General features: G+C 43.7%; 2 protein-coding genes across 3 annotated transcripts in view; one reads left to right on the top strand and one right to left on the bottom strand.

Annotated features, from left to right (window-relative positions):
- Nucleotides 1-2,521: 2,521 nt before the first annotated feature.
- Nucleotides 2,522-26,362, bottom strand: part of SESN3 (sestrin 3) — an 81,546-nt gene continuing 57,705 nt past the window's right edge. For both annotated transcript variants that reach the window (XM_066586700.1, XM_066586707.1), the window contains 8 exons: nt 23,627-23,824; nt 21,986-22,168; nt 21,421-21,657; nt 19,320-19,467; nt 11,429-11,547; nt 9,534-9,724; nt 8,168-8,312; nt 2,522-6,241 (listed from right to left, as the gene is read on the bottom strand). In XM_066586700.1, coding sequence (XP_066442797.1) covers nt 6,155-6,241; nt 8,168-8,312; nt 9,534-9,724; nt 11,429-11,547; nt 19,320-19,467; nt 21,421-21,657; nt 21,986-22,168; nt 23,627-23,824 — 1,308 coding nt within the window. In that variant the 3' untranslated portion in view covers nt 2,522-6,154. The remainder of the gene's footprint in view (nt 6,242-8,167; nt 8,313-9,533; nt 9,725-11,428; nt 11,548-19,319; nt 19,468-21,420; nt 21,658-21,985; nt 22,169-23,626; nt 23,825-26,362) is intronic.
- On the top strand, nt 13,986-15,228 carry LOC136616960 (RNA-binding protein 25-like; the record flags this gene model as incomplete). Its single annotated transcript, XM_066594224.1, is given in 2 exon segments — nt 13,986-14,365; nt 14,367-15,228. Coding segments are annotated over 2 exon segments (1,242 nt in total), but the record flags the coding sequence as incomplete, so codon positions are not given.

The following is a 26,362-nucleotide window of genomic DNA, read 5'->3' as shown; positions in this document are numbered from 1 at the left end:
CATCTCATACAATGAAAAGAAGAAGAAAAAAAAACATACAAATATAGCAATCAAGTACAACAGGCACCCGCCGCTCTCGTACAGGAAGGGGGCGCTGTAAAGTATGTGCAAAACTTTTTTTTTTTTTTTTTGGTCAGCTTTTCCTTTACCCTACACCCTTTTATCATATGAGGCAGCTACATAGTTACATAGGCAAACAACCCACTGCAAGCTGTTAAAAAACTTTCACTGGGAGGGTGCTTTAACACTCTAACCATAAAAATGTGCGGTTGGCACCATGGCATACACTACTGCATGGGCAGCAGATCACAGAAACATGTGCTGGCACAGCAGATTTCTGATATCTTTATTGCTTGTTGGCAAGACTTTGGGGCATTGTTGGTATAACAGGAGCAGGGAGAGCTTGGGGGATTCCTCACTACATTCAGCCTCCTGGATATGTTGCATACCAACCCCCAGAAATGAAGGAGCAGCAATGTATTTATTATGAGCCGTACCTGCTGTGCTGACACCACTTTTTTTTTAACGAACACTGTTGTTTTAAAGGGGGTTTACCCATTTTGTTAGAACAGTTCCCCCTCAGAAAAAAAATAACTGGATCACAGATTGTCCTGCTTCCGGTACCACCATAGATCAGCAAGAGAATGCAGCAGCAAGTGTTCTATTTCCCTGCAGCACCTCCACAGGCAAAATGAAGTATTGCATGATGCCAATAAAAATCAAAGGGCTGTCTGCTGAAAGAGACACACTATTGCTGCTTCTCTATTCAGGGTACCCGGGACACTCTCTTCCCTTAGCTTAGGACTTCCTAAAAGGATTTGAAAATGGGTTGTCTAAACCAGACAATCCCTTTAAAATTAGTAACCTACCTTAGACTAAATAAATGTGGTTTTGCACACAGTGCCATAAAAGTGCACCTCTGGTTCAGGGATATACAGACTAATTTATTAAGAAGTTGCATAATTTGTATACCCCCTACTATGCTCTTCGCAGGCAAATCTGAAGCTTGAGAATGGCAGCTGCAAGGAAATCAAAGCCCCTGCAACTCCCCTTAGACAAAGTACTATACTTTGGAGCATAGCGTGTAGCTTACACCCTAAAGCGCAAATAATAGACCACTAGTGGACCATAGTTTTTAACGGGCTCTTGCTAGCATTGGGAATATTAGGGAATCACAGATATTGCAATTTAAAGGGGTTGTACAGTTATAAACTATTGATGGCCTATCCACAAGGTAGATCATCAATAGATAAATCGGTGAGGTCCATTGCTAGGGACCCCTGATGATCCGTTGTTCTCTGGGCTGGTGTGCTCGTACACTGCGCTGATTTCTGCAGGAAACACACAGCTCCATTCTTACTGCAGTGGCCCAACCTGGTACTGCAAGTCAAGTTCTGATTCTTTTTAATCAGGACCAGGCCTGCAATATCAAGCCTGGCTACTCTAGTGACAATGGAGCTGTGTGGTTCCTGCAGACAGAGTACGACGTGTACAGCTAATCAACAGGGGTCCCAGGTGATATACTTTTTCCAATCTACTATTGCTGATCTGTCCTGAGGATAGGCCACCAATAGTTCACAACTGGACAATCCCTTTAAAATAGGACTAGATACCGCAGAGGTACCATTTAGAGCAGCGGTTCTAAAACTGGGGCTCTCCAACCACTGCAAAGATACAACTAGGGGGCAGCAATTTAGAGTAAACCCATCATAGTGCAGGAATATATTCTATGAGCTGCACCAATGCAATATGAAGCCGCAAAGTTGGCACATTAAGTGCTTCAACGATGCCCCAAACTAGTTGACAGAATGCCGACTTGTGTGGATAGGACGTCATGATTATTGATTGGTTTGGCACACAGGATAAATACTTACACTGCGTGTATCTGACAGGTTGACCTTAAAGCATAAAAAAACTTACATACAGCTACAGATTAAAGCGACCCTCTGGTCCTAGACAAGTATAGATGGCCGCCCCAGCCTCTCGGACTACCTGATGCACACTGTTCATTAGCATGCATCATTAGGCTCAGACACTACACCCATGTTGATTGACCAATGCTGCCCACATAAGTAGTGCTGGCTGGTAAGAGCAGCATGTAGGGTCTCACATGACCGAGAATCGGTTCGGCCATCTTTGTTTCTCCAGGACTAGAGGGTCGCTTTACTTCCAAACTGGTCAATTTTAACAACCCAATAAAAAGCTACATAATTATAGTCACTAAATACTATCCCATGTGCCATGACTACGTTACCGGAGTGCAACCGTTGATTCCTGTATTCCCGCTACAACACAGCGTCTGACAGCGTGGGGGCAGGAAGTCTGATGTGCGATGGAAAATGCCTTCCCCCATTAAATCCTATTTAATATTCATATTATATTTAGTACATAGCTTTTTTTTTTTTTTTTACAAATATACCTGTATAATGTTACAGTAATATATATATATATATATATATATATATATATATATATATATATATATATATATTAGTTTAGGCTACTGTAACATTATATATAGTTGTTTTTTTTTAAGGTTGCCTTAATTCAGTTTACACAACTCCTAAAAAAATTTGTGTTGACGTTCTGGGGCAACTAATATGGCACATTATGTGGCACCCACTTAAAGCGCAGGTTAGATGGGCAAGCACAGGTAAGGTAGGCAATCACTGGCTGCACAGAAAGAAAGCATCATAAAAGCAAAGCAGCTCCTGTAGGATTGAGGTGAGCGGTCAGTGGTGGGCAATATCAATTTTTTAGGAGTCAACCTAGAGTATGCTGGGTCAGAATAGAGGCAGTTAACAGTCATGCCTAGGTTTGACAAGAGATTGTCAATCAGGTCATGGTCAAGATGAGCAAGGGCCAGAAAATAGAAAAAGGCCTTTGATGGCCATGTCCAGGTCAGGCAAGAGATTGTCAGTAATGTCTTGATCAAGATGAGCGTGAACCAGAAAATAGACCATGGATGGTCATATTTAGGTTGTAGAAAACACAGGTCAGATACTTGTGCATGGGTCAAAAAGGAGTCTTGCCTAAGTTAGAAAAGAGACTATTAAAAGGTCATAACAACATCATGTCTAGGCTGGAGAAGAGACCATTGATAGTCATGCCTAGTTTGGACAAGAGATTGTCAATCATGTCTTGGTCAAGTTGAGTATGGGCCATAATATAAACCATTGATAGCCAAGTCTACGTTGGGCAACAGATTGTCAATGTCTTGGTCAAGATGAATATGGACCAGAAAATAGACCATGGACCGTCATTGTCTAGGTTGGAGAAAACCGTTTTTTTCTAACTTTGTTTTATTCAAAATATTGCAAAGTTGGTACAAGGAGAATAATCGTACATAGAAAACAGAAGAGAAAAAGGATTTCTTCTCCCTCTTACGATAACAGGAATTGAACTAAATCTGTTAACATGAATTGCAATAAACATTTCAACAAACATATTGGCTTCTAAGTGTTTTTATCTCTTTGTCATGTAATACGTAATGTAGCTGTTCAAGTGAGTCAATTTATAGAGTTTGGTGAAAGTTGAGCCATGGTCCCCATAGTTTTAAAAATTTATTAGGGCATCCCATGTTGATATATTATTTTTTCATAAGGGACTATTGCATCCACCAATTTCACCCAACCTGAGACAGAGGGCGACTCCACAGCCATCCACCTCAGAGCAATTGCCTTTCTGGCTAGGAATAAGACTTCCTTAAGGAAAATCCGGGTGCAATGCGGCCATAGTTCCCCATCCATTAGGCCAAACAATGCTATCTTTAGGTCCGAACTAAGGGAGAGGATAGAAGTGAAAATAAAAAGGTAAAGGTATCTGCCCAGAATTCTATAATGCGAGAGCATTCCCATATTAAGTGCCAAAATCTTGCATTTAGCTGGTGACCTGTATGACATGCAGGTGTAGGGATCTTGCTCATCTTATGTACTCTAAGCGGGGTTAAATAGGGCTGATGAACAATATATAATTGTATCGGCTTGTTGTTAATAGCTGGGGATACAGTTCAGTGCGACTCCATCACATCCTGCCAGTCTTTTGGCAATAACGTAGTGATGTGAGTTTTTCATCTGCCCTATACGGCTAATGGGTCATGGCTGATTTGGGCCGATAAGGAGAAAACCTAGTTAGGTCAGGAAGTTGTGCATTGGTCAGAAATGAGACCTGTGGTCATGCCTAGGTTGGAAAAAAGGCCATTAATGGCCATGCCTAATGTGGACTCCAAATTTTCAACTCTGACTTTGTCAGGATGAGTAAGGGACAGAAAAGAGAAACAGACCATTGATGGCCATATGTCTAAGTTGGGCAAGAGATTGTCAATGTCTTGGTCAAAATGAGTATGAGCCAGAAAATAGACCACTGATGGTCATGTCTAGGTTGAAGAGGAGATAGTCTAGTCAGGATTTAGCATCCGCTGTGCATGGGTCAGAAATAAGACCACGGGTCATATCTAGGTTAGAAACAAGGCTACTAATGGGTCATACTTCGCTCCTGAGAGGGGCTGACGGTCAAGTATGGGTCAGAAGAGATTCGCTATGGTCAACAACTAGTATTAACTGTGTAGATCAGATGGGAGACCACTTATCATGCCTAGTTATATAGAAAGTAGACCATTAACAGTCATGCCAAAGTTGAGCAAGGGAATGATAGGTTTGGTTGAGACCTTGGATAAGGGGAGAAGCAGGAGACCATGAGTTATGCCAAATTTTTCTTAGACATGAGACAAAGTCATGCCTAGATTAGTCAGGTATGGGTCAGGCAAAAGATTGTCAGTCATACATTTGTCAAGAAAGAGCAATAGTTGTGCATTAGTCAGGCAAAATACCACTGGTCAGAAAAGAAAGACCATTGGTGGTCATGACTGTGGTGTTAGTAAAGAGACTATTGATGGTCATAACCAGGTCAAGCAAGGAGCTCAGAGTCGTAAATGGGTCTGGAGCAAGAATCAGTAAAGAGACTACAGGTTGTTCAAGGTTGAAACTGAAGTCTGAAGTCACCTCATGGTCAAACTCAAGGCCATCAGTCAAGTGTGGTAGCCACCACACTGTGCAAGCAGCACCAAAATTAAGGTCACATAGCCCCCGATTAACTTACAGCTAACGAAATATACCGCCTCCATTAAGGGAGGGGTTTCTGGTAAAAGACTAACCGACTACATAAAGTGACAACTTTGTTGGCACAGCCAAATTATCATGGTGTCAGCGGTCATAGATATCCACCCATTGCCCACCAGTGACCCAAACACCTTCAATTAGCTTATGTGTGTAAAAAAAAAAATTCCACCCTAAAAGGCTAAAAGAGTGTCTTTCGGCTACAAAAAGTCTTAAAAATTACTCTCTCCAATACTCAGAAATCATGTATAGCAGAGCTTTGCACTTCAGTAGGATGCTGCAGTATATTCCATAAGGGATGAGGATAATTTTCACATTATTTTTATATTTTTTAGCCAGCAGCTGCTATCCACATTCAGAAAAAAAGTCTTTTTTTTGGCAAAGTCGGTGAATTCTAACTACCGAGTTTGATCCGAGATTACATGGATGCTGAAGCTGCTGAACTGTAAAGTAACACCGGTATGTACAGATCTACAACTTTATGGCACAGATTCTGCTTTTTAACCAAGGTGTCGTCAAAATACTGGTTAAAGAGCTTATATATTCTATGAATTAGACAGTACAGCTTATTTTCCTGTTTTGTTTTTTCTTTTTTTTTCTAAGTTTTTTCTTTTTTTTTTTTACTGTCTCTTATAAAAAAAAACAAAAGCACTACACATAACTGGAACAAGGCAAAAACCAGGATTGGTTATACACATACAATGTATGTCTGTACAAAAGGAAAAAAAATCTGAATCCGGTTTCTAAAGAAAAACTTTCCGACAAAGCAGTGTGGATTAGTAATTGCCGAAAAGTATTAAAAAAAACATAAAAAAAAAACCAAACCTCATAGTAGTGCCAATTTGCTAACATTAGCTAGAGCATTGTAAAAAAAAAAAAAAAAAAAAAAAAATACAGGTCATTCATTGCACATTACTGCCACATTTTGGCCAGCATGGACACTAGAAATGCATATATGTTTGATGCTACATGACAGGCGGTCGCTGTTATTGAACTGAAAGTTGAAGTCGCATTGCATGTCGATGATTACATGCCAGACCTCAGGTCAGGTGACGGGTTATAGCGCGTAGGGCGTAGAGAAGTTCCGCCTGCATACGGGCCTCCATGAGGAGCATGTTGACGTGGACCTGAAAAGACAGAAGAAAGGTCATTAGGAGATGGCTGCACAAGCAGGACTTAGAGGTTTACTGAATGTGCATGTTCAATGAGAGCTATAGGATTAGCTTAGCTAAGGACATATAATGCACTGTCCATCAACGTTCAGCCTCCTATGGCAGGCAGGACAAAGCTGGAGCAGTGAGAACTGCAGCTACTCTGCAAGTACGCAACATTAATTCTTCCTACTGCACTCCACTAGGGATAGTAGAAGTAATAATTGGATTGCTCTAGACCACCAGATGTACAGATACTGACCCCTTTACTGCCCTAGACCACCAAGAATACTGGAATAAACTGTCTTACTGCTCTAGATTATCAGGTATACTGCGATTAACCTCTTCACTGCCCTAGACCACCAGGGATATTGTCGTTAAACCTTGCAGTCTACTAGACCAGTAGGTAGACAGACATAAACCTTTTCATTGCCCTAGATCACTAGGTATGCTAATACACATATCATTATCACCAGGAATGATGGTATTAATCCATTCACCAGCTTAGACAATCAGAGATTCTTACATTAACCTCTTGACTATCCTAGAAACCAAGGATCATTGCATTAACCATCTCACTGTACTAGACTACCAGGGATATTGAAATTTACCTTTTTACTGCTTTAAACCACCAGAGATAGTAACAGTAACCTCTTCACAGGCCTATACCACAAGGAATAATGAAATTAGCCCTCTTCACTGCCCTAGATCACCAGGGACACTAACATTAGCCCCCTCAAATACCCTACACCAACATGAATACTGACATCAATCCCTTCACCGTCCAAAGCCACCATGAATATCAGCAATGTTCCTTTTACTCTCCTGGGCCAGACTGTATAGTGACATTAACTCTTTCACTGTCCTAGATCAACAGAGATGCGGAAACAAAAATCTTTAGTGCCCTAGAGCACCAGGGATGATGACACTAACCCTTTACTGCCTCAGCCCACCAGGAATAGTGCCAATCATCCTTTCACTATACGGTGTATACTGACATTATCCTTTTCACTGCCCTAGATCACCAGGGATCCTGATACAAGCATTTTTAATGACCTAGGCCACCAGGGATGCTGTAATTAAACCATTCACTGCTCTAAACTACCAGGGACACAAATATTAACCTTTACTATACTAGCTAACCAGGGATGCAGACAATAGTCTAGACCTGGAAGTGGTTTAAGGCTGGGTTCACACGGGACGGATTTGCCGCGGAAATTCCGTGCAGAATTCCTGTGCGGCAAAAATCTGCCAGCAGGTCGTAATCCTAGGATAAGCCAGCCATGTGGACAAGATTTTACAAAAATCTCGTCCACACTGGGTGGCCAATCCGTCGCGGCAAAGCCGGGCGGAGGCGGCGACGCGGCGCAAAATTGACAGCTGCAGCATGTCAATTTTGTTTTTTCTTTCCCGTTGCGGCCTCACTCCTCTCTATGGGGAGAGAAAGCTGCAACGCAATGCCGGCGGCTGAACCGCTCCAAAATCCACAGCGAAATGCTGCGGGTTTTGAAGCTTCAGCTCTCCCACGGAAATCTTACAGCTTTTCGGTGCGGCCAAGCCGTGGGATTTCCGTCCTGTGGGAACCCAGCCTTACCTGGAAGCTTTGTGGTCCTGTATATCTGGCCGCTTGTATGTTAATATTTATTTGATTCATTGTATTTCCTGTCTTGAAGAGAACAGAGCCAAGGTACGTATCTGCTGGCTTACTAGTTACTAAGGCTTTGAGGGACTATTGTAAGTAAGCAAGAATGCTCCCATTTACCGACAGCAAGTAAAGGTCTTGAAAATACTTACAAAAACCTAAAACAGACAGTTGCAGAAGTTTTTACTATAGAATGAGTCTAACATTATAAATGTCACTTCTCTCCGGTAGGGGATGACCTCGTCTTCCAGGAAACTTACTTTTTCAGAGTGCTTGAACTGGCGCCAGTACCCATCATACATACGCTTGGTGGCTCGTTCAGGGTAACAGGTCACAGTTTTAATGTAAACCTTAAGGCTTCTCTCAAGTAACTGATTAACTTCCCCATAATCGTAGTCATCGTACCTGGAAGGGAAAATCAGGTCAAACGCAGAAAGTTAACGACTCAGCCAGTTTTTGTGAGTGTACAAGTACAGTATATAGCAGCTCTAGACAACTTGATTAATCATTACATGCCTGCACCAATGTTACCGCCTCCACTAATCTGGTGCCTGGAAACAGACGTAATTACAGATATGTTCATTAATCTGCACAGTTTCCACTGATGACATCCAGCAGCAGACTGAAGTCCCTTGGGGCCACTGGAGGACATGATTCTGAGGATTACCCTCCATCTATACAGAACATGTGCAGGTCCACTTTTAACCCTTTCCAATCCAATTTGTAGCCTGATTTTCCTAGGGGGCCTACTCTTTTTCTGCCATTATACAATGGCGCTATCTGCTGGCTAAAGCCAGTACTGCATGAGGTGACACGTTGGATAGGCTCCGACAGCAGAGAGGCTGGAAATATACAGTAAGAGAACCCCCGACAGATGTTTACCAACACCGGAGCTGTACAGCCTTAAATCATAATGTCTTCAGACGTCAGACAGTGGATAGGAAAGGGTTAATAGCATTACATAGGTGCGCCAACAAGGACCGGTTATAAACTCACCTCTTTTTCTCTTCAAAGTGCTACCAAGCACTGCAAAAATCACAGTTTTTACTCCAGTGTGCGCTATGTGCAAATCATCTAATAAGGAGTCCACATGCTGGCACTGGTCGGAGCTCTCCCTACTGCCGAATGACTGACGTCTCCAGCTCCTTTTAGCGGGTGATGCTTTGAAATCCAACTCTTGGTAATGCCACACATCAGGTTCTATGTGCAGTGATATCACAGAAGTTGATGCCCCCAGTAGACCAAGCCACTGTACATACACAATGTTTTGGAGGAGGACTTGAAACGCATGGCGTCACCAGCTCTAAGGAAGACGTCAATCATTCAGCAAGTGATGGGGTTTGGGACGATTAATGGGAGGGAGCCTGGACCAGTTCCAGTAAGTGGCCCAACCATTAGACAGTTTAGAGCCGATTCGCATATGGTGCATGCTGGGAAAGAAATAATTTTGGGGGCATTGCAGAACTTTAAAGAGAACTTGGAGGTAAGTTTATAACTGATCATTGTATCGCCTGCCTATGGTTGGGATTGGTATATGGTGTTATATATGGATTATAGGCTTCCTTCAATACAAGAAACATATTAAAACATATACAGAAAGCATGAAAAGCAGATAGAACTACAGACCTGATTCCAAACATACAGTGAACATAATTAAACAAGGCTCTTCTCAACATGGTGGTGTCCACGTCCTCATGAGTGGCCATGGTGTTGTAGGTGAGATTATAGACCATTCGAAACTTGTCATCTAGTAGATGGCCAATGTCGGAGTAAAGTCTGTTCACCAGTGAGAAACCGTGATCCTCCCAGGAGTAGTCCTGTGCCGTAGAAACAAGCCGATGAGAACACATACAAATGACGTGTGGAGTTTACCATGATCCTGATGTCATGTGTCACAATCCCTCCCCCCGCCCCCATATTCTATTCATAGGTTAGTCAGAAGACTATACAGAGTTGGACTAATATCGGGATCTGTACTGTCAAGCAAGAAGAGTGGGCAGAGGGAGCGGAGTAACACATGACTGCAGGATCAGACTACAGAGAGTTTATTTGTAGTCTGTTACCATGGAGATACATAGCACTGCATGGAATCTGTATATAGAAAAAAGTACAATAAGGCAATTTGTAAACTTCAAACATTTTTCCATTTTAGATAAACTGGAGAAATAAAAATAATCACTGCAGAAGTGACACCTATTAATGGTACGGCAGGGTCTGTCCATTTTATTATTTTGTCATGCTTATCCATCCAAAAATATTTTATGAAATATTGCACTTTTTCGCACATGCTGACACCTAGTGGACAAATAAGCATCTTGTTTTGCAGCCATTGCGTGAGGCTGTGGGTTATCATCATGTCAGCTGATGTCCGGCAGAGCATTGTGGTTTTCTATAGGAACAGGAAGCATAACGAAAGTGTAAATAGAACCTAAGGGTACTTTTACACGGGACAACAGTCCCTAATACTGCCGCGACAATTATCGCGCCTGTGCTTTCATAGGGCTGGTAATCTCTTTCAGCCTCCATTCAGAGTAAACAGGCAGTCATAGATGAAGGACTGCCTGTTTAAAGGAGCCAACAGTCATTCGGTTTTTAGCTCACCTATCGAGTCCTGTGGATACGGGAACCTTTAGATGTATAAAATAAGCTTCTCTGGGGTATAATACAGAATGTAACTTTTTGTTGGTGATCGTGTACCTTTAAATTTGCTCCACTGAACAAATAAAGTTTTCTTCCGTATATCTAGAACCTCTATTGTATCTGCCATCATGTGATGGAGCTGTGAAATCTTAACTCGTAAAAAAAGGCGGGAGCGTGAACTTTGCTTGCTTGGAGCAGGAGACGTCTGCACTTTATTGCCGTGTCTAGTCATGGTGAGTGTAGAGTCTGTAAATATTCTTAAAGGAAACCTGTCACCATCTAGGAGGAGCATGATCTAAGTTATGACGCTCATCGACCAGGTTCCTAGAAGTCTGGGGAATGTAGTTATTATACTCACCTGGCTCCCCGTTCCCGCGAGGTCACCCGTGGAAGTTGGCGCCAGCAAACTCATCTCTGCAGCAGTGCAAGGAGAAGTGTGGGTGTGCACTGGACTCATTTCTGCAGGCTCCGTGGACGCACACACTGTTCTCTCTGATACATAGTCTTCTCCTATCCTGCTAGCAGTGGATGGAGGTCGATTCTATCACAAGCTCCACCTAAACGGATCTACTGCGATTACTTCTCCGAGATTCTGTGCAGATTAACTTTTTAATAGATCTTTAGATCAGATGGAGTTTTGATCTACTGATACAGTGCTTCAAATTCCCGGCCAAGATATAATATAATGTTGCTAGCACAGCTACTGTATACTGTTTATGCACTGAACTTAATAACAACCAAGGTATACAGTAAGCTCCCCCTAGTGGTGACAAAATGTTATCAATTATTTCTATGTTTATGCAGCTTATGTGAAGCTTTGTATGATGAAACTGTTGCCTGCGCTGGAGGAGTTAATGTATATGTAGATATTGTATACATACGTGTGCTCGGAATGTAGGCAGATGTTCTTCTCCTCGTCTTGCAAAATCTTTATATCCAAATCCAGGATCTTCTATATAACGGGAGGCATTTGACATCGAAACCACGTCGTCATCAAAAGCTGGTAAGAGAAGGTCACGGGAAATGTAAGGACTTGACGTTCATAAAGCAAATATCGCCAGTAGAGATGCAAGAAAGTATTCTTTTCAGTTAAAGAATACTTCATGGTAGCAAATGTAGGAAACAAGGATACAGATGCTCGCTCTGGTTGTGCAGGCAAGATCGATTGAAGTGAATGAGGCTCAGATGCAATACCAGCCATAGACAGGTGTGGCACTGTGTTTGGAAGAAAGCAGCCATGACTGAGTTATTTTGTACCTATAATACATGACTTATCCTGTACAGATCCATGCTGTATTATACTCCAGAGCTGCACTCACTATTCTGCTGGTGGAGTCACCGTGTGCATACATTACTTATCCTGTACATCCTGTATTATACTGCAGAGCTGCACTCACTATTCTGCTGGTGGAGTCACTGTGTACATACATTACATTACTTATCCTGTACTGATCCTGAGTTACATCCTGTATTATACTCCAGAGCTGCACTCACTATTCTGCTGGTGGAGTCACTGTGTACATACATTACTTATCCTGTACTGATCCTGAGTTACATCCAGTATTATACTCCAGAGCTGCACTCACTATTCTGCTGGTGGAGTCACTCTGTACATACATTACTTATCCTATACTAATCCTGAGTTACATCCTGTATTATACTCCAGAGCTGCACTCACTATTCTGCTGGTGGAGTCACCGTGTACATACATTACTTATCCTGTACTGATACTGAGTTACATCACGCATTATACTCCAGAGCTGCACTCCACCGGCAGAATAGTGAGTGCAGCTCTGGAGTATAATACAGGATGTAACTCAGGGTCAGTACAGGATAAGTAACATATGTACACAGTGACTCCACCAGCAGAATAGTGAGTGCAGCTCTGGAGTATAATACAGGATGTAACTCAGGGTCAGTATAGGATAAGTAATGTATGTACACAGTGACTCCACCAGCAGAATAGTGAGTGCAGTTCTGGAGTATAATACAGGATGTAACTCGGGATCAGTACAGGATAAGTACTGTACACAGTGACTCCACCAGCAGAATAGTGAGTGCAGCTCTGGAGTATAATAGAGGATATAAGTCACGATCAGTACAGGATAAGTAATGTATGTACACAGTGACTCCACCAACAGAATAGTGAGTGTAGCTCTGGAGTATAATACAGGATGTAACTCAGGATCAATACAGGATAAGTAATGTATGTACACAGTGACTCCACCAGCAGAATAGTGAGTGCAGCTCTGGAGTATAATACAGGATGTAACTCAGGATCAATACAGGATAAGTAATGTATGTACACAGTGACTCCACCAGCAGAATAGTGAGTGCAGATCTGGAGTATAATACAGGATATAACTCAGGATCAGTACAGGATAAGTAATGTATGTACACAGTGACTCCACCAGCAGAATAGTGAGTGCAGCTCTGGAGTATAATACAGGATGTAACTCAAGATCAGTACAGGATAAGTAATGTATGTACACAGTGACTCCAGAGCAGCACTCACTATTCTGCTGGTGGAGTATAGCACAGGATATAACTCAGGATAACTAATGTATGTACATAATAACTCAGTGTTTCATGGTGATGATATTTACATAGGAGCTGGTGTTGGCAGGAGGACATACCCTTCAGTGCCCTTCATGGCACTGGCTGCACAGATCTTAACTAATCATTTGTAGATGTCAGGGTTATGCGCTGGTGTCTAGGTAAGGACAGTTGATGTTAATGCGGTGTTTGCAGTCACCAGGCAATTCTCTAGAGTTCTAACAATGTGTTACTGAGCAAATAAAGTTCCTTTATCTATAAAGCGCGTCTTTTATTCCTGAAGAGGCAGGTGGCTACATTGTGTAACTAACTTCCATGGAGTTAATTACCTCCTGGCTGACTGCATCTGACCTTGGTTGGTGATGCTCAGACAGCCCCTGCGAGCCATGCAGAACATAGCGGCCATATGGCCTTCACTGGCTGCTAACAATCACTCGTTAATACAATCACGAGGGATGCGTCATGCCCTCTGCTTCATTAACCAATCAAAACTCCATTCTGCAAGAAGGAAGAATAGAAGCTCTTTTAAGCAACGCTATGAAAAATGCATATTTCTCTGGCATCGCCTCTTAATATATGTCGTCAAATTCTGAAAAATTATATCCAGATCCTTCTAAGCTGGGAGACAATCAATATGGCTTTGGTTAGCACTGCTGGTACTGGTTAGGACAGAGCCTGTCTAGACTCCCGCAGGGTTGTCTGCTTTGGACAGTCCCTTGTTGTTACAGAGACGCCCTGAAAAGAAACATCACAGGTCGTCCCACTGCTGATACCCCGGACAGTCATCTGTAATCTGCAGGGAAAGCTGGCAGCAAGTGTTCAATCCCCCTACTGCACCTCCGCCGGGGGAACTGAAGCATTGAATGGTGCTCACTGAAATGAATGGGCTGTCCAAACACTGTATGGATATGTGGAGAAAGAGAAAGAGAGAAAGAGAAAGAGAAAAGGGAGAAAGAGAAAGAGAAAGAGAAAAGGGAGAGAGAGAAAGAGAAAGAGAAAGAGAAAAGGGAGAGAGAGAAAGAGAAAGAGAAAGAGAAAAGGGAGAGAGAGAAAGAGAAAGAGAAAAGGGAGAGAGAGAAAGAGAAAGAGAAAGAGAAAAGGGAGAGAGAGAAAGAGAAAGAGAAAGAGAAAAGGGAGAGAGAGAAAGAGAAAGAGAAAGAGAAAAGGGAGAGAGAGAAAGAGAAAGAGAAAGAGAAAAGGGAGAGAGAGAGAGAGAAAGAGAAAGAGAAAGAGAAAAGGGAGAGAGAGAAAGAGAAAGAGAAAAGGGAGGGAGAGAGAGAAAGAGAAAGAGAAAGAGAAAAGGGAGAGAGAGAAAGAGAAAGAGAAAGAGAAAAGGGAGAGAGAAAGAGAAAGAGAAAAGGGAGAGAGAAAGAGAAAGAGAAAAGGGAGAGAGAAAGAGAAAGAGAAAAGGGAGAGAGAAAGAGAAAGAGAAAAGGGAGAGAGAAAGAGAAAGAGAAAAGGGAGAGAGAAAGAGAAAGAGAAAAGGGAGAGAGAAAGAGAAAGAGAAAAGGGAGAGAGAAAGAGAAAGAGAAAAGGGAGAGAGAAAGAGAAAGAGAAAAGGGAGAGAGAAAGAGAAAGAGAAAAGGGAGAGAGAAAGAGAAAGAGAAAAGGGAGAGAGAAAGAGAAAGAGAAAAGGGAGAGAGAAAGAGAAAGAGAAAAGGGAGAGAGAAAGAGAAAGAGAAAAGGGAGAGAGAAAGAGAAAGAGAAAAGGGAGAGAGAAAGAGAAAGAGAAAAGGGAGAGAGAAAGAGAAAGAGAAAAGGGAGAGAGAAAGAGAAAGAGAAAAGGGAGAGAGAAAGAGAAAGAGAAAAGGGAGAGAGAAAGAGAAAGAGAAAAGGGAGAGAGAAAGAGAAAGAGAAAAGGGAGAGAGAAAGAGAAAGAGAAAAGGGAGAGAGAAAGAGAAAGAGAAAAGGGAGAGAGAAAGAGAAAGAGAAAAGGGAGAGAGAAAGAGAAAGAGAAAAGGGAGAGAGAAAGAGAAAGAGAAAAGGGAGAGAGAAAGAGAAAGAGAAAAGGGAGAGAGAAAGAGAAAGAGAAAAGGGAGAGAGAAAGAGAAAGAGAAAAGGGAGAGAGAAAGAGAAAAGGGAGAGAGAAAGAGAAAAGGGAGAGAGAAAGAAAAAAGAGCGAAAGAAAGAAAAAAGAGCGAAAGAAAGAAGAAAAGAGCGAAAGAAAGAAGAAAAGAGCGAAAGAAAGAAGAAAAGAGCAAGGGAAAAATTGAAAAAAGAGCAGAAAAGAGAAAAAAAGGTGAGAGGGGTAAAGAAAAAAAAAGAATGAAAAAGAAAGAATAGGGAGAAAGAGAAAAAGAGCAGAAAAGAGGGAAAGATGGAAAGAGAAAAAAAGAGAGAGAAAGGCAAAGAAAACAAATTAAAAGAAAAAAAAGAGACATTAAACAAAGAATAAAAGGAGAAAAAGACAGATGGAAAAACCACAGAAAGAGAAAGGAGAAAGAAAAAGAGATGGAGAGCTTTCTAATTGTATGGACCCGCCAACTGCCCGGGTAATTAGTGGCACAATATGCATAGCTGTCCTTGGAAGCAGCCGTCTATTTTCCCTGAAATGTTGATGTTTCACGAGTATCAGCAATGTGATCAGTAAACAGTGCGGAGTTAGGCTGTTAGCGGGAACCAGTTCTGTCTTGACAAGACGGCGCTCTCAGCCGTGACCTCTGACTCCAGATAATAGGAAGATACAATGTAGCCAGACGAAAATGTGAGAAGATGGCTTTCACCAGATTTCATAAAGTGGATTTAGGGCCCATTCACACAGGAGTATTTCTGATATATGTATTTCACTAACAGCAAACAAACCCAATAAAGCCAATTAGGCTAGTTAGACAGGTGTGAAAAAACAATTGTAGAAAGTCCGATTCTGTCTGTATTATGGACCTGAATCGGACATGCACTATACGCTGCCTGCGGGTTGCAGGCAGCAGATCGACGTGTGCTCCTGTGCTGCCCGATGCGAGTTGTGCTCAACAATATCGGGAGCGACTTGCATACGCCCGTGTGAACGGGGAGAAGTCTAGAGAGTTTCGGTTGGCTTATCTGATCACCACTGCAGCTGACCTCAGTACACAGTACATAAAAAGTGAGGAAAATCCAAAAATACAAGTTTTGTTTGGTAAATGAAAAGGCGAAAAATAAAAATTAGTACATAAAAAGGGGATTTCAATGATATTTACATGAGCAAATTAATACTGCTTATCTACATGATGTGAGAGCTCCGGGATTTTTCTGCAAAGGGACATGAAAGGGACAATACGGTTTTATATAAAAAAATAAAATGGGTTCGTGTTAAAAAAAAACAAAAAAACTAGTAGTCCAACATTATTAACCTGAGAAATCACGGTTTTTGGTGAAAGTGATATTTTTTACATAGCAAGTAATTTACTTGTAAGTGAGGTAGAGTGATAGAAGGAACACAGCGCCAACAATCCGGGCGCACCGCTCATCCAGAGTAATTGAATCATTAATTGAAAGAGGAGTTTTCAAAATAATAGCAGCGAGGAGTTAAATTGGTGAAGTCGTTCATTCTGTGGAATAACGGGGGTTCATTTTGGCCCTTATTTAAGGTGGGCAGGTGGCAAATGTTGCACAAGTTGGTTGTAATTAGAGATGAGCGAGCACGCTCGGTTCAGGTAGTTACTGGAGCCAGCATCACTCTTCTCGAGTAACTGCATACTGGTCTGAGCAAATGGGGGGAGAAAGGGGGAAAGGGATGGGGTGGGGGGTGAAGAGGTATGGGTATGGGGAGGGGGAGGGGGCGAGGTATGGGGAGGGGGCGAGGTATGGGGAGGGGGCGAGGTATGGGGAGGGGGCGAGGTATGGGGAGGGGGCGAGGTATGGGGAGGGGGCGAGGTATGGGGAGGGGGAGGGAGAGAGGTATGGGGAGGGGGAGGGAGAGAGGTATGGGGAGGGGGAGGGAGAGAGGTATGGGGAGGGGGAGGGAGAGAGGTATGGGGAGGGGGAGGGAGAGCGGTATGGGGAGGGGGAGGGAGAGCGGTATGGGGAGGGGGAGGGAGAGCGGTATGGGGAGGGGGAGGGAGAGCGGTATGGGGAGGGGGAGGGAGAGCGGTATGGGGAGGGGGAGGGAGAGCGGTATGGGGAGGGGGAGGGAGAGCGGTATGGGGAGGGGGAGGGAGAGCGGTATGGGGAGGGAGAGCGGTATGGGGAGGGGGAGGGAGAGCGGTATGGGGAGGGGGAGGGAGAGAGGTATGGGGAGGGGGAGGGAGAGAGGTATGGGGAGGGGGAGGGAGAGAGGTATGGGGAGGGGGAGGGAGAGAGGTATGGGGAGGGGGAGGGAGAGAGGTATGGGGAGGGGGAGGGAGAGAGGTATGGGGAGGGGGAGGGAGAGAGGTATGGGGAGGGGGAGGGAGAGAGGTATGGGGAGGGGGAGGGAGAGAGGTATGGGGAGGGGGAGGGAGAGAGGTATGGGGAGGGGGAGGGGGAGAGGGAGGGGGAGGGGGAGAGGTATGGGGAGAGGTATGGGGAGGGGGAGGGGGAGAGGTATGGGGAGGGGGAGGGGGAGAGGTATGGGGAGGGGGAGAGGTATGGGGAGGGGGAGGGGGAGAGGTATGGGGAGGGGGAGAGGTATGGGGAGGGGGAGAGGTATGGGGAGGGGGAGAGGTATGATGAGGGGGAGGGGTATGATGAGGGGGAGGGGGAGAGGTATGAGGAGGGGGAGGGGGAGAGGTATGAGGAGTGGGAGGGGGAGAGGTATGGGGAGATCAAAAATCATCAAAAATGCTGTTTATGAGGCAAAACCAAATAATTAAGAACAACTGTGGAATCTAGTCCAATCCTCCTGGACTGCCATACATGTTCAGAGGTGGCAGAAGTTGGTGGACTCCAAACAATGCTTATGCCACTAAATATTAGTTCAGTACGTACATTACATTTGTGAGTTTTTATAGAAAAATGCTGGAACTGCTATTTTTTGGAACCAAAAATTCCTTTCTGCTGAGGATTAATATAAACTGGATACATTTTGTTATTGTTTTGCTTCAGAATTGAATGAGTAGAATTTCCAGTGAATTTACCTTTATGGACATAAAAGTTCCGATAATTGTTTTGCGCTTTTCCAAACTCGCTGCTCGTTTTTGAACACTACTGTAGAAGTTAAATAAAGTTTATGTAAAGTTAGCCGCTCTAAATAACAGAAGAAAAATGGTGTCCGACTATTGATGCATACTAATGCACAGCATGCATTAGGTAGTCAGAGAAGAGGCGCGGCCATCTTTGTTTGTCCAGGCCCCAACAGTCGCTTTAATGTATAACCAGCTCAAGGTTAATCGCTAGAGGCTGCATGCTCCACCTCTCCCATCTCTAGCTAGCATTATACTCATCAGTCACACATGGTGGACGCAGTCGTTTTGTGGACTGCGGCACACTTTAATGAAAATGTCACGTAACATAAAATATGACCACATTGAATTTCAACGCCCAATTCGTCTGTTCTTCCTTCTCTACTCTCCCTGTGGAAAACACCTGAACACATAACTGCCAGCTATTAAAGGTGTAGGGGCAACTTAAAGGAAGTCTGTCAGCTACATTTGCCCTATTAACCTAATATACTGATATATACGCGCTGTTATAACGAACCCAGCGATACCTTTATACTTTGTCAAAGGGTCTCCTCCACAAAGATATCGGTGAATAAGTATTTCCCATGCTATATGCTATGGAGCCTTGGACCATCTGATGGGCATTCCGGCTCTCTTCTAGCCCCATATGGTAAAAAACGGCCCCTCTCTTGTGGAGTGACGTCTCCAGCTCTGCCCACTGGAAAAACCATGCATTCCACCTTGCATGTGCCTGCACCACAGTGTGCGATCAAGCGCATATGCTGTGCCTAGTTTCCAGGTGGACTGATGAAGGTGCATGTGCGTGACGTCAGTTCAGTCGGGAACAAATCACGGCACATGTTCCTGATCACACAGAGGCATTGACTGAAGCAGCTCTTCCTGCCTCTCCCCCAGCAAAAAGTCACAGCAGTACCTCGAGAGCTAATCAGCAGCAGACTTACATGCAGCTAATGGTAAACACCACTCTGTCAGTCTGCCTACAGCTCCCCAAAAACCTGCATAGCTGATAGCAGCGTATTGTCATAATGGAGAAATACTCTATGCAACTTCACTCTATGTATTCCTATGGGGGAAGGAAGGGAAGGAGGGATGACAATGATATCTACTACATGATGATTTATAATGATGTTGCACTTGCCTCCAGAAACAACTAGAAGACTTTCCTTCTTTTCTTTCTCAAAGCGGGTTGCCATCTCCTCCTGGGATGCTTCCTCCTCTTCCCGTTCTTCTTGAAGTTTCTTCATTCTTTCCATCAAAACTTCTATCTCGCTCTCATTGTCTGTACTCTGTGAAATCAACCAAAATGATCAACTCCATGTATGAAAATATGAAATTGCAACCTATGTACAGGGGAATCTCAGATTATTGACCTTTTGTTTACCATCAGTCATTCCATCAGCTTCAACCCCCAATCTGGTCAAGAACAAGTGGTTCCTGCTCCCCATTCTAGTGTTGATTCCAATAGTAGCATGCATGTGCAGTCACAAGATCCCTAAAAGAGGGATCAGAACTCCACAGTTTTTGACATAGAGGCCCCAACTGCCGCATCTCCACATATGGGGTAGTAGCCTCCTACACACAGCTATACTAAAGGATGTAGCAAATCTATTGACCCCAATGGGGGTTACTTTACTGAAGATGTAGGAATATTGTATGTAGGCATTATATGCTACTACCTCCAAGCGGGGGATACAGAAGACAAGCGGGGCCGCTTGTCTTCTGCATCCAGCTGTTATACAGCCGAGCGCTCCAAGCAGCGTATGGAGAACACAGCTGGACCGCTCTGTTCTTCATACCCCACCTGTCTTCAGGGAGAGGGATACAACTGAAACAATAGTATCAGCTGTATCCCGCTGTGAATTCCTGATAACTGATCGCTGATCTTTCAACACGCTGAAAGATCAGCGACGGTATATCGAAAACTGCACAATGTCACTGCAGGTAGACACAACGATTATCGCTCAAAAGATGGCGTTGAGCGATTTTTGAGCAAAAATCGTTGTCTCTAAAAGGGCCTTTAGGCTTATGCATACAATATCCCAATGCAGAGCTTTCTACATTTTGGAGCACTAACCACAATCTGTCCCTTATAGGCCCCATAACCTGGCCATAGACATCAACTTTTCAATCTAACCTGCATTGTTGGTTTCATGTCAAAAGGAATAAAAATTGAAGACGTTTTGTATCAAATCTGTCCAATCCCATTCATTTCGCCGAGAAGACTGGTACCGTGTCTGGCAGCTGCTTATCTCTACCGCCATGGCCAGCCTTAGCTATGTGCAACCTGTGTGGTCGCAGAGGGCACTGGCCACCAGCTGTATGTAGGTTGAGGGCAATCTCCCCAATTTAGGTCTGCCCAGCCAGATGATCATGCTCCTCCATGTGACAGCTTCTTGTAAAGCTACATGAATCATCCTTCTCCTGGTAATGTGTCTGCTACCCTCTGATGTTCCAAGGTGCTGCAGTCAGCCCATTGCTCCCCTCCTCCCTACCAAACAACATAATTGCTTAGTTCTGCTACTGTATTTATATTATGAGCTTGGTTCTGGTATTGTATCTATGTTATGACTTTGTTCCAGGACTGTAATTATGTCATGAGCTTGCTTTTGGTGCTGTATTCATGTACTGAAGTTGGTTTGTGCTGCATTTATATTATCAGGTTGGTTCTGGTGCTGCATTTATGTATGGAGGTTGATTTGTGCTGTATTTGTGTTATGAGCTTGGTACTGGTATTGTATTTATGTACTGAGCTTGTTTCTAGTACTGTATTTTTGTAATGTGCTTGGTTCTGGGACTGTATTTATGTTATGAGCTTGGTTTTGTTGCTGTATTCATGTACTGGAGTTGGTTTGTGCTGTATTTATGTTGTGAGCTTGGTTCTGGGACTGTATTCACTGAGCTGTTCTGCTGTGGATATGCTGCCATCTTGCAGCTTTCTGCCCAAAAATACAGGCAGATTGTCTATCAGTGCCATCTAACCAAAAGCTGGCACTGTCTACCGCTATTAAACCATAGATGCTCATCCCAGGGGAATCTATCATCAAGTCTCTATAGGGGAATCTGGCAATGGGCAGGGGTCCTGATAATACCAAAAAGGCACCCACCGGTCTATGGTCACGATATAGGGCGATCTACTGATCAGAACAGCTCCCTCTATAGGTGAACTCTGCGTTCAGATGACCTGAAATTACTAATAATTCTATTTGACGACATAAGTAGATTTTATTCGTCTCACTGACCTCGGTAATGTTGCTCATCAGGCCGATGTTCTCTATACTATTGTCGTTGGCAAGATCACAAATGCAAAACTTGTTTTTCGTCACTAGGTGGAGCCCGTTCAAAGGTTCGGATTCTCTCTCTGGATTTATGCCACTGCCGAACACGAAACTTGCCAGCGCGTGGTAATGAGCCAGCAGGACCACAGCGTGCACCAGCTCTGCCAGCGACCAGTTGTTCTCTCCTGTTTTCACCAATTTCTAGAGAGAAACGTTTGTAAGTGAATGTACAAGCAGATTGTTAAACCCATTGTCAAACGTCTGCGCAATACTAATGTACCATTTATTAGGCTCAGGCACTGTGCTTCGGTGAGCTACAACTATGGGGATGAGCTGCAATACTAGTTGAAGCCTATGGACATGAGAGGCGCAGTTTATGGAGGACAGCAGCTATGTTTTCGAATTTCATATGACCGCCTTTAAGATATATCAATTAAAAGCCTTGTGTTTGGGATTTCCAATATATGAAAGTAGGTAGTAAGTGCCCATGTGCCGTACCCACTGGACCAACTCCTACTGGCACATTTACCTGTATGTGATCTTTTGTTATTAACCAAGGTCTGTGTGCGAGGAGCTTGTTGATTTCATTGAGATTTTTTAGCCTCTGTGGCACATATTCCAACCCGTTCAACCATTCTGAGGATCCTCCCGTGTTCAGAAACTCATCCACATGCATGTTTATCAAGTACACACACTGGTGACGTGCCGCCGCCTGAGGAGAAAAAAGGTACATTGACTCAGTGGCCGGCCCTAAATACAAGGGGCACAGGGGCCGGCCCTAAATACAAGGGGCACAGGGGCCGGCCCTAAATACAAGGGGCACAGGGGCCGGCCCTAAATACAAGGGGCACAGGGGCCGGCCCTAAATACAAGGGGCACAGGGGCCGGCCCTAAATACAAGGGGCACAGGGGCCGGCCCTAAATACAAGGGGCACAGGGGCCGGCCCTAAATACAAGGGACACAGTGGCCGGCCCTAAATACAAGGGGCACAGTGGCCGGCCCTAAATACAAGGGGCACAGTGGCCGGCCCTAAATACAAGGGGCACAGTGGCCGGCCCTAAATACAAGGGGCACAGTGGCCGGCCCTAAATACAAGGGGCACAGTGGCCGGCCCTAAATACAAGGGGCACAGTGGCCGGCCCTAAATAAAAGGGACACAGTGGCCGGCCCTAAATAAAAGGGACACAGTGGCCGGCCCTAAATAAAAGGGACACAGTGGCCGGCCCTAAATAAAAGGGACACAGTGGCCGGCTTGGCTAAATGGTGCCTTATTCATCTAGACCTAAATGCCAAAACGCCCGATACCATCCTTGTGCATTGATAAATAGGGTGAATACTGGTTTATTGCCAAAGATACAGTAAAATATTTGCGATTACCCACTTCAGTACTGCCAAACAACTAAAACCGTCCTGAATTGTGTATGGAGTGGCTCGGGAGCCGAGTCCACTTCATAGTCGATGGCTACAGCTGTTTCTGATAGTTGCTAGCCACCATTAACTAATGCGGTCAGAGTTAGCTCTGATTGCGGCAGTTAATTGTTAGGTGTTGCGATCAAAGTGGACCACGTCTCTAAACAGTCAGCAGGAGGGAGCAACCCCCTTCATGCATACCATCTGTATCCCCTTAACCGCGATCGGAGGTTGCCGAAGGGCTAGCATGACAGCCCAGAGACTACTGAAGGCTATATACTGTAATACTGAAGTATTGCAGTAAAAAGTACAAGTGATCAAATGATCACATAGTACAAGTGATCAAATGATCTCAAGTTCAAGTCCCCTGTGGGGGCAAAATAAAAAAAGTGTAGAAAAAGATTTAATAAAGTTTTGGGTTTTTTTTACAATAATAAATCTATCCTTTGAAAAAATCAAACAATTAAAAAAAACATATATTTGTTCGTAAAAGTAAAAAATGATGGAATGCCAGAATTGTTTTTTTCTCATTTCTCCCCACTTCAAATTTTTTCAGGTTTTTCCATACATTATATGGTACAATAAATGGTACCATTGAAAAATACAACAAAAAACAGCAAACCTCCAGCAAAAAAAACAACCCTCAGATGGCTATGTCAATAGAAGGATTAAAAAGTGATGGCTCTTGGAAGGCTGGGACAAAAGAACAGAAAGTTAAGAAAATTACCAAAACGAAATCATACGGACAGAAGAACTCACCATGATGGCGATATAGTGCCGGTAATGGTAAGGCAGAGGACCATCCATACGTAGCATGTAGAACTGTGTGCGGAGGAAGGACTCCAGGTACTGCGGGTGGAGGCTCATGACTTGTGTGATGTTGTCCAGGCGGCCAGACGTGCTGTACTCTTCCACCAGGCGGTTGACGAGTGTAACCACATCGTTGGTTTGGCCAAACTAATTTAGAAAGAACAACACTCAAAACCTCGGAAAGCCGACACTTCCCAACATAAACAGCATCAAGATTTACAATCAAGAGAAAAGCAGGTTCACATTCAGCCCATTCCAGGAATTTCTGGATTAATGGCAGGAGACACCGTGGGGGAAGTTATACAGACACACAACTTACAGGGACTCTGCTTCATGTCAACATAGAACTATCACAGATATCCACCTAATCAAATCCCCCAATTATATACTTCTTCCCCACACACCACCCCTCCACTACAGTCATTGTCTGCCCGCTGTACCCAACACCCTACCATTGCACTCGCCATCCTGATCTTTCTTACTATGGAAACTCTTATTGTTGCCCTTATGTATTCTCGTCTTGACTACTGTAACTCTCTACTGATCGGTCTTCCCCTCTCCAATCCATCCTGAACACAACAGCCAGGCTCATCTCCCCATCCAATTGCTACACTGATGCCTCTGTATTCACTGCAGGACACTTCAAAACCCCTGTTCTACGGATCAGTGGGGGTCCCAGTGATCAGAATCCCCACCCGTCAGCACATTACCTCCCTATTCTATGGATAACGGATAGCTTGATTACATAGGACAGTCCCTTTAACTCTATCCCACTCCATGATGTACATGTATGTCATGGCTGGGTAGGAGTTTGCATGAATTGCCATACATTTAAGGCATATGGATGGCGCCAGGCGTTCAAGCTGAACCCACCATCTATAGGTTTTAAGTGACAGCTGGTGTCCCACTTCAAGGGTGAGGTTTTTTTAAGAATATCAAATCCCACCCCCTGGTCAACCCCTAACATGCTATGACCAATGTTGATCGCTGTGGCTTGTAATGAGTTTTCAGGGGGAGGAAGTTCCTTCTGTGACGCTATGAGCCCTCCGCCATTAAATTGCAGAGGCCTGGTGGTAAGCAGAGGCCTAACAATTATCTCTGGGTCTGCCATGGCCTTTACTATAAAAGAATGCAAATACAGTGCAATACAAAAGTACTGCAGCTTATTATCTGAACAATCATAAGATCGCAGGTTCAAAGTTTCCTAAAGGGACATAAAGTGGGGAAAAGGAGGGGAAAAAAATCCATCAAAAAATAAACCCCTTTTTTGCGTACTTTCCTTTAAAAAAAAAAAGGAGGAAATCCATATGTTTGGTATCACCACATCAATAACAACCTGTACAATAAATAAAACATACTTTTCATCCTGTACAGCAAACGCTATAAAAATAGGCAAAAAAGAAAAAGAAAAAATGCTTTTTGCTGTTCATTTTACCTCATTTTTGCCTTCCTTTTGCCAAGCACTATAGCTTGTCTGTTTCTAACAGCCCCGTTGAAATGAATAGAGTGGCACCGTGCATGAGCGGCCAGCACTCCATCAGTCTGGTTGGAGAAGAGATGCAGAAGAGACCAGAAGTAGGGGAAATGGGAACCCTGTTCTCAGAATCAGTGGGGGTCCCAGAAGTCAGACTCCCACCAATCAGCTAGATATCCCATGTCCCATAGATAGGGGATGTGAAAGTACTGAATTATATAATCCTTTTTGCAGTAGTGTCATGTGCCTAACATTTGTGCCGTGTGCATAGCAAGACATATGTGTACAAAAGTCACGTATTGTAGTTTTACTAACAGGATCCCAGACGCTGAACATGCAGTTTTGTCATAATTAACCTTTGTCATCACACAAGCTGTAAACCTTAAATTGTTTACCCTTTTGAGGAATATGTAGGGCGTGAGGAGGTTGTCAACTCTCCCATTGTAATAATAAAATAGAAGAGCTTGGAAACATCACCTGAGCGTTTCTCATTGTTCTCTTCTCTGATGCATCGAAAAATAATAATTAGACATACCAGATTGATACGGCTACGATACCCCCCACACTCTTGAGTATCACCTAAATTAAGTGATTACTTTAAGGTGGGGTTCACACGGAGCGGAATTGCTGCGTAATTTCTGTGTAGCAGCAAAGTGGACGACCTTTTGAAAATCTCGTTCACAAGATGCAGAAAGAACCTGCACGAAACCCAGGCGGAAATCGACTTACACCAAGGAATTCAAATCCGCAACGTGTCAATTTTGTCGCCTTTTCAGCTACGGAACTTGAAATGAAATCTCATTCAAAACCCGAACTAAAAGGTGCTGGATTGGAGGCAGGCATTCCACGGCTGAGCTGGAGCAGAATGTCCGCTGCGGACATTCCACTGGAAATCAGCCCCGTGTGGACCCAGCCTAATAGAGGTAACGTCTCCTTCCCAGAATACGCCTTTAAAAATGAGTAGAGAACACCTAGAAAGTTCACCCTAAATAAAACATCAGCAACATAGAAGATGCTATGACTTGGCTGTAAATCAGAAGTCTCAGTAGTCTCTGCTCAGCCCATTATTGGACCACCAGAATTTCTGGACTATTGGAAGCCAGATTAAAGGAATGTCCCCGTATATACGTGCTATATACATATATATGGATTTATGACTATCATGCCCATGTTACGCAGCTTAAAGGGATCAGAATAGAGAAAAAAAAACC

This window comes from Eleutherodactylus coqui, chromosome 1 (assembly GCF_035609145.1).
Source record: "Eleutherodactylus coqui strain aEleCoq1 chromosome 1, aEleCoq1.hap1, whole genome shotgun sequence".
Lineage (NCBI taxonomy): Eukaryota > Metazoa > Chordata > Amphibia > Anura > Eleutherodactylidae > Eleutherodactylus > Eleutherodactylus coqui.
The sequence above is the reverse complement of the archived record's forward strand: the minus strand, read 5'-3'. Positions and strand labels throughout refer to the sequence as shown.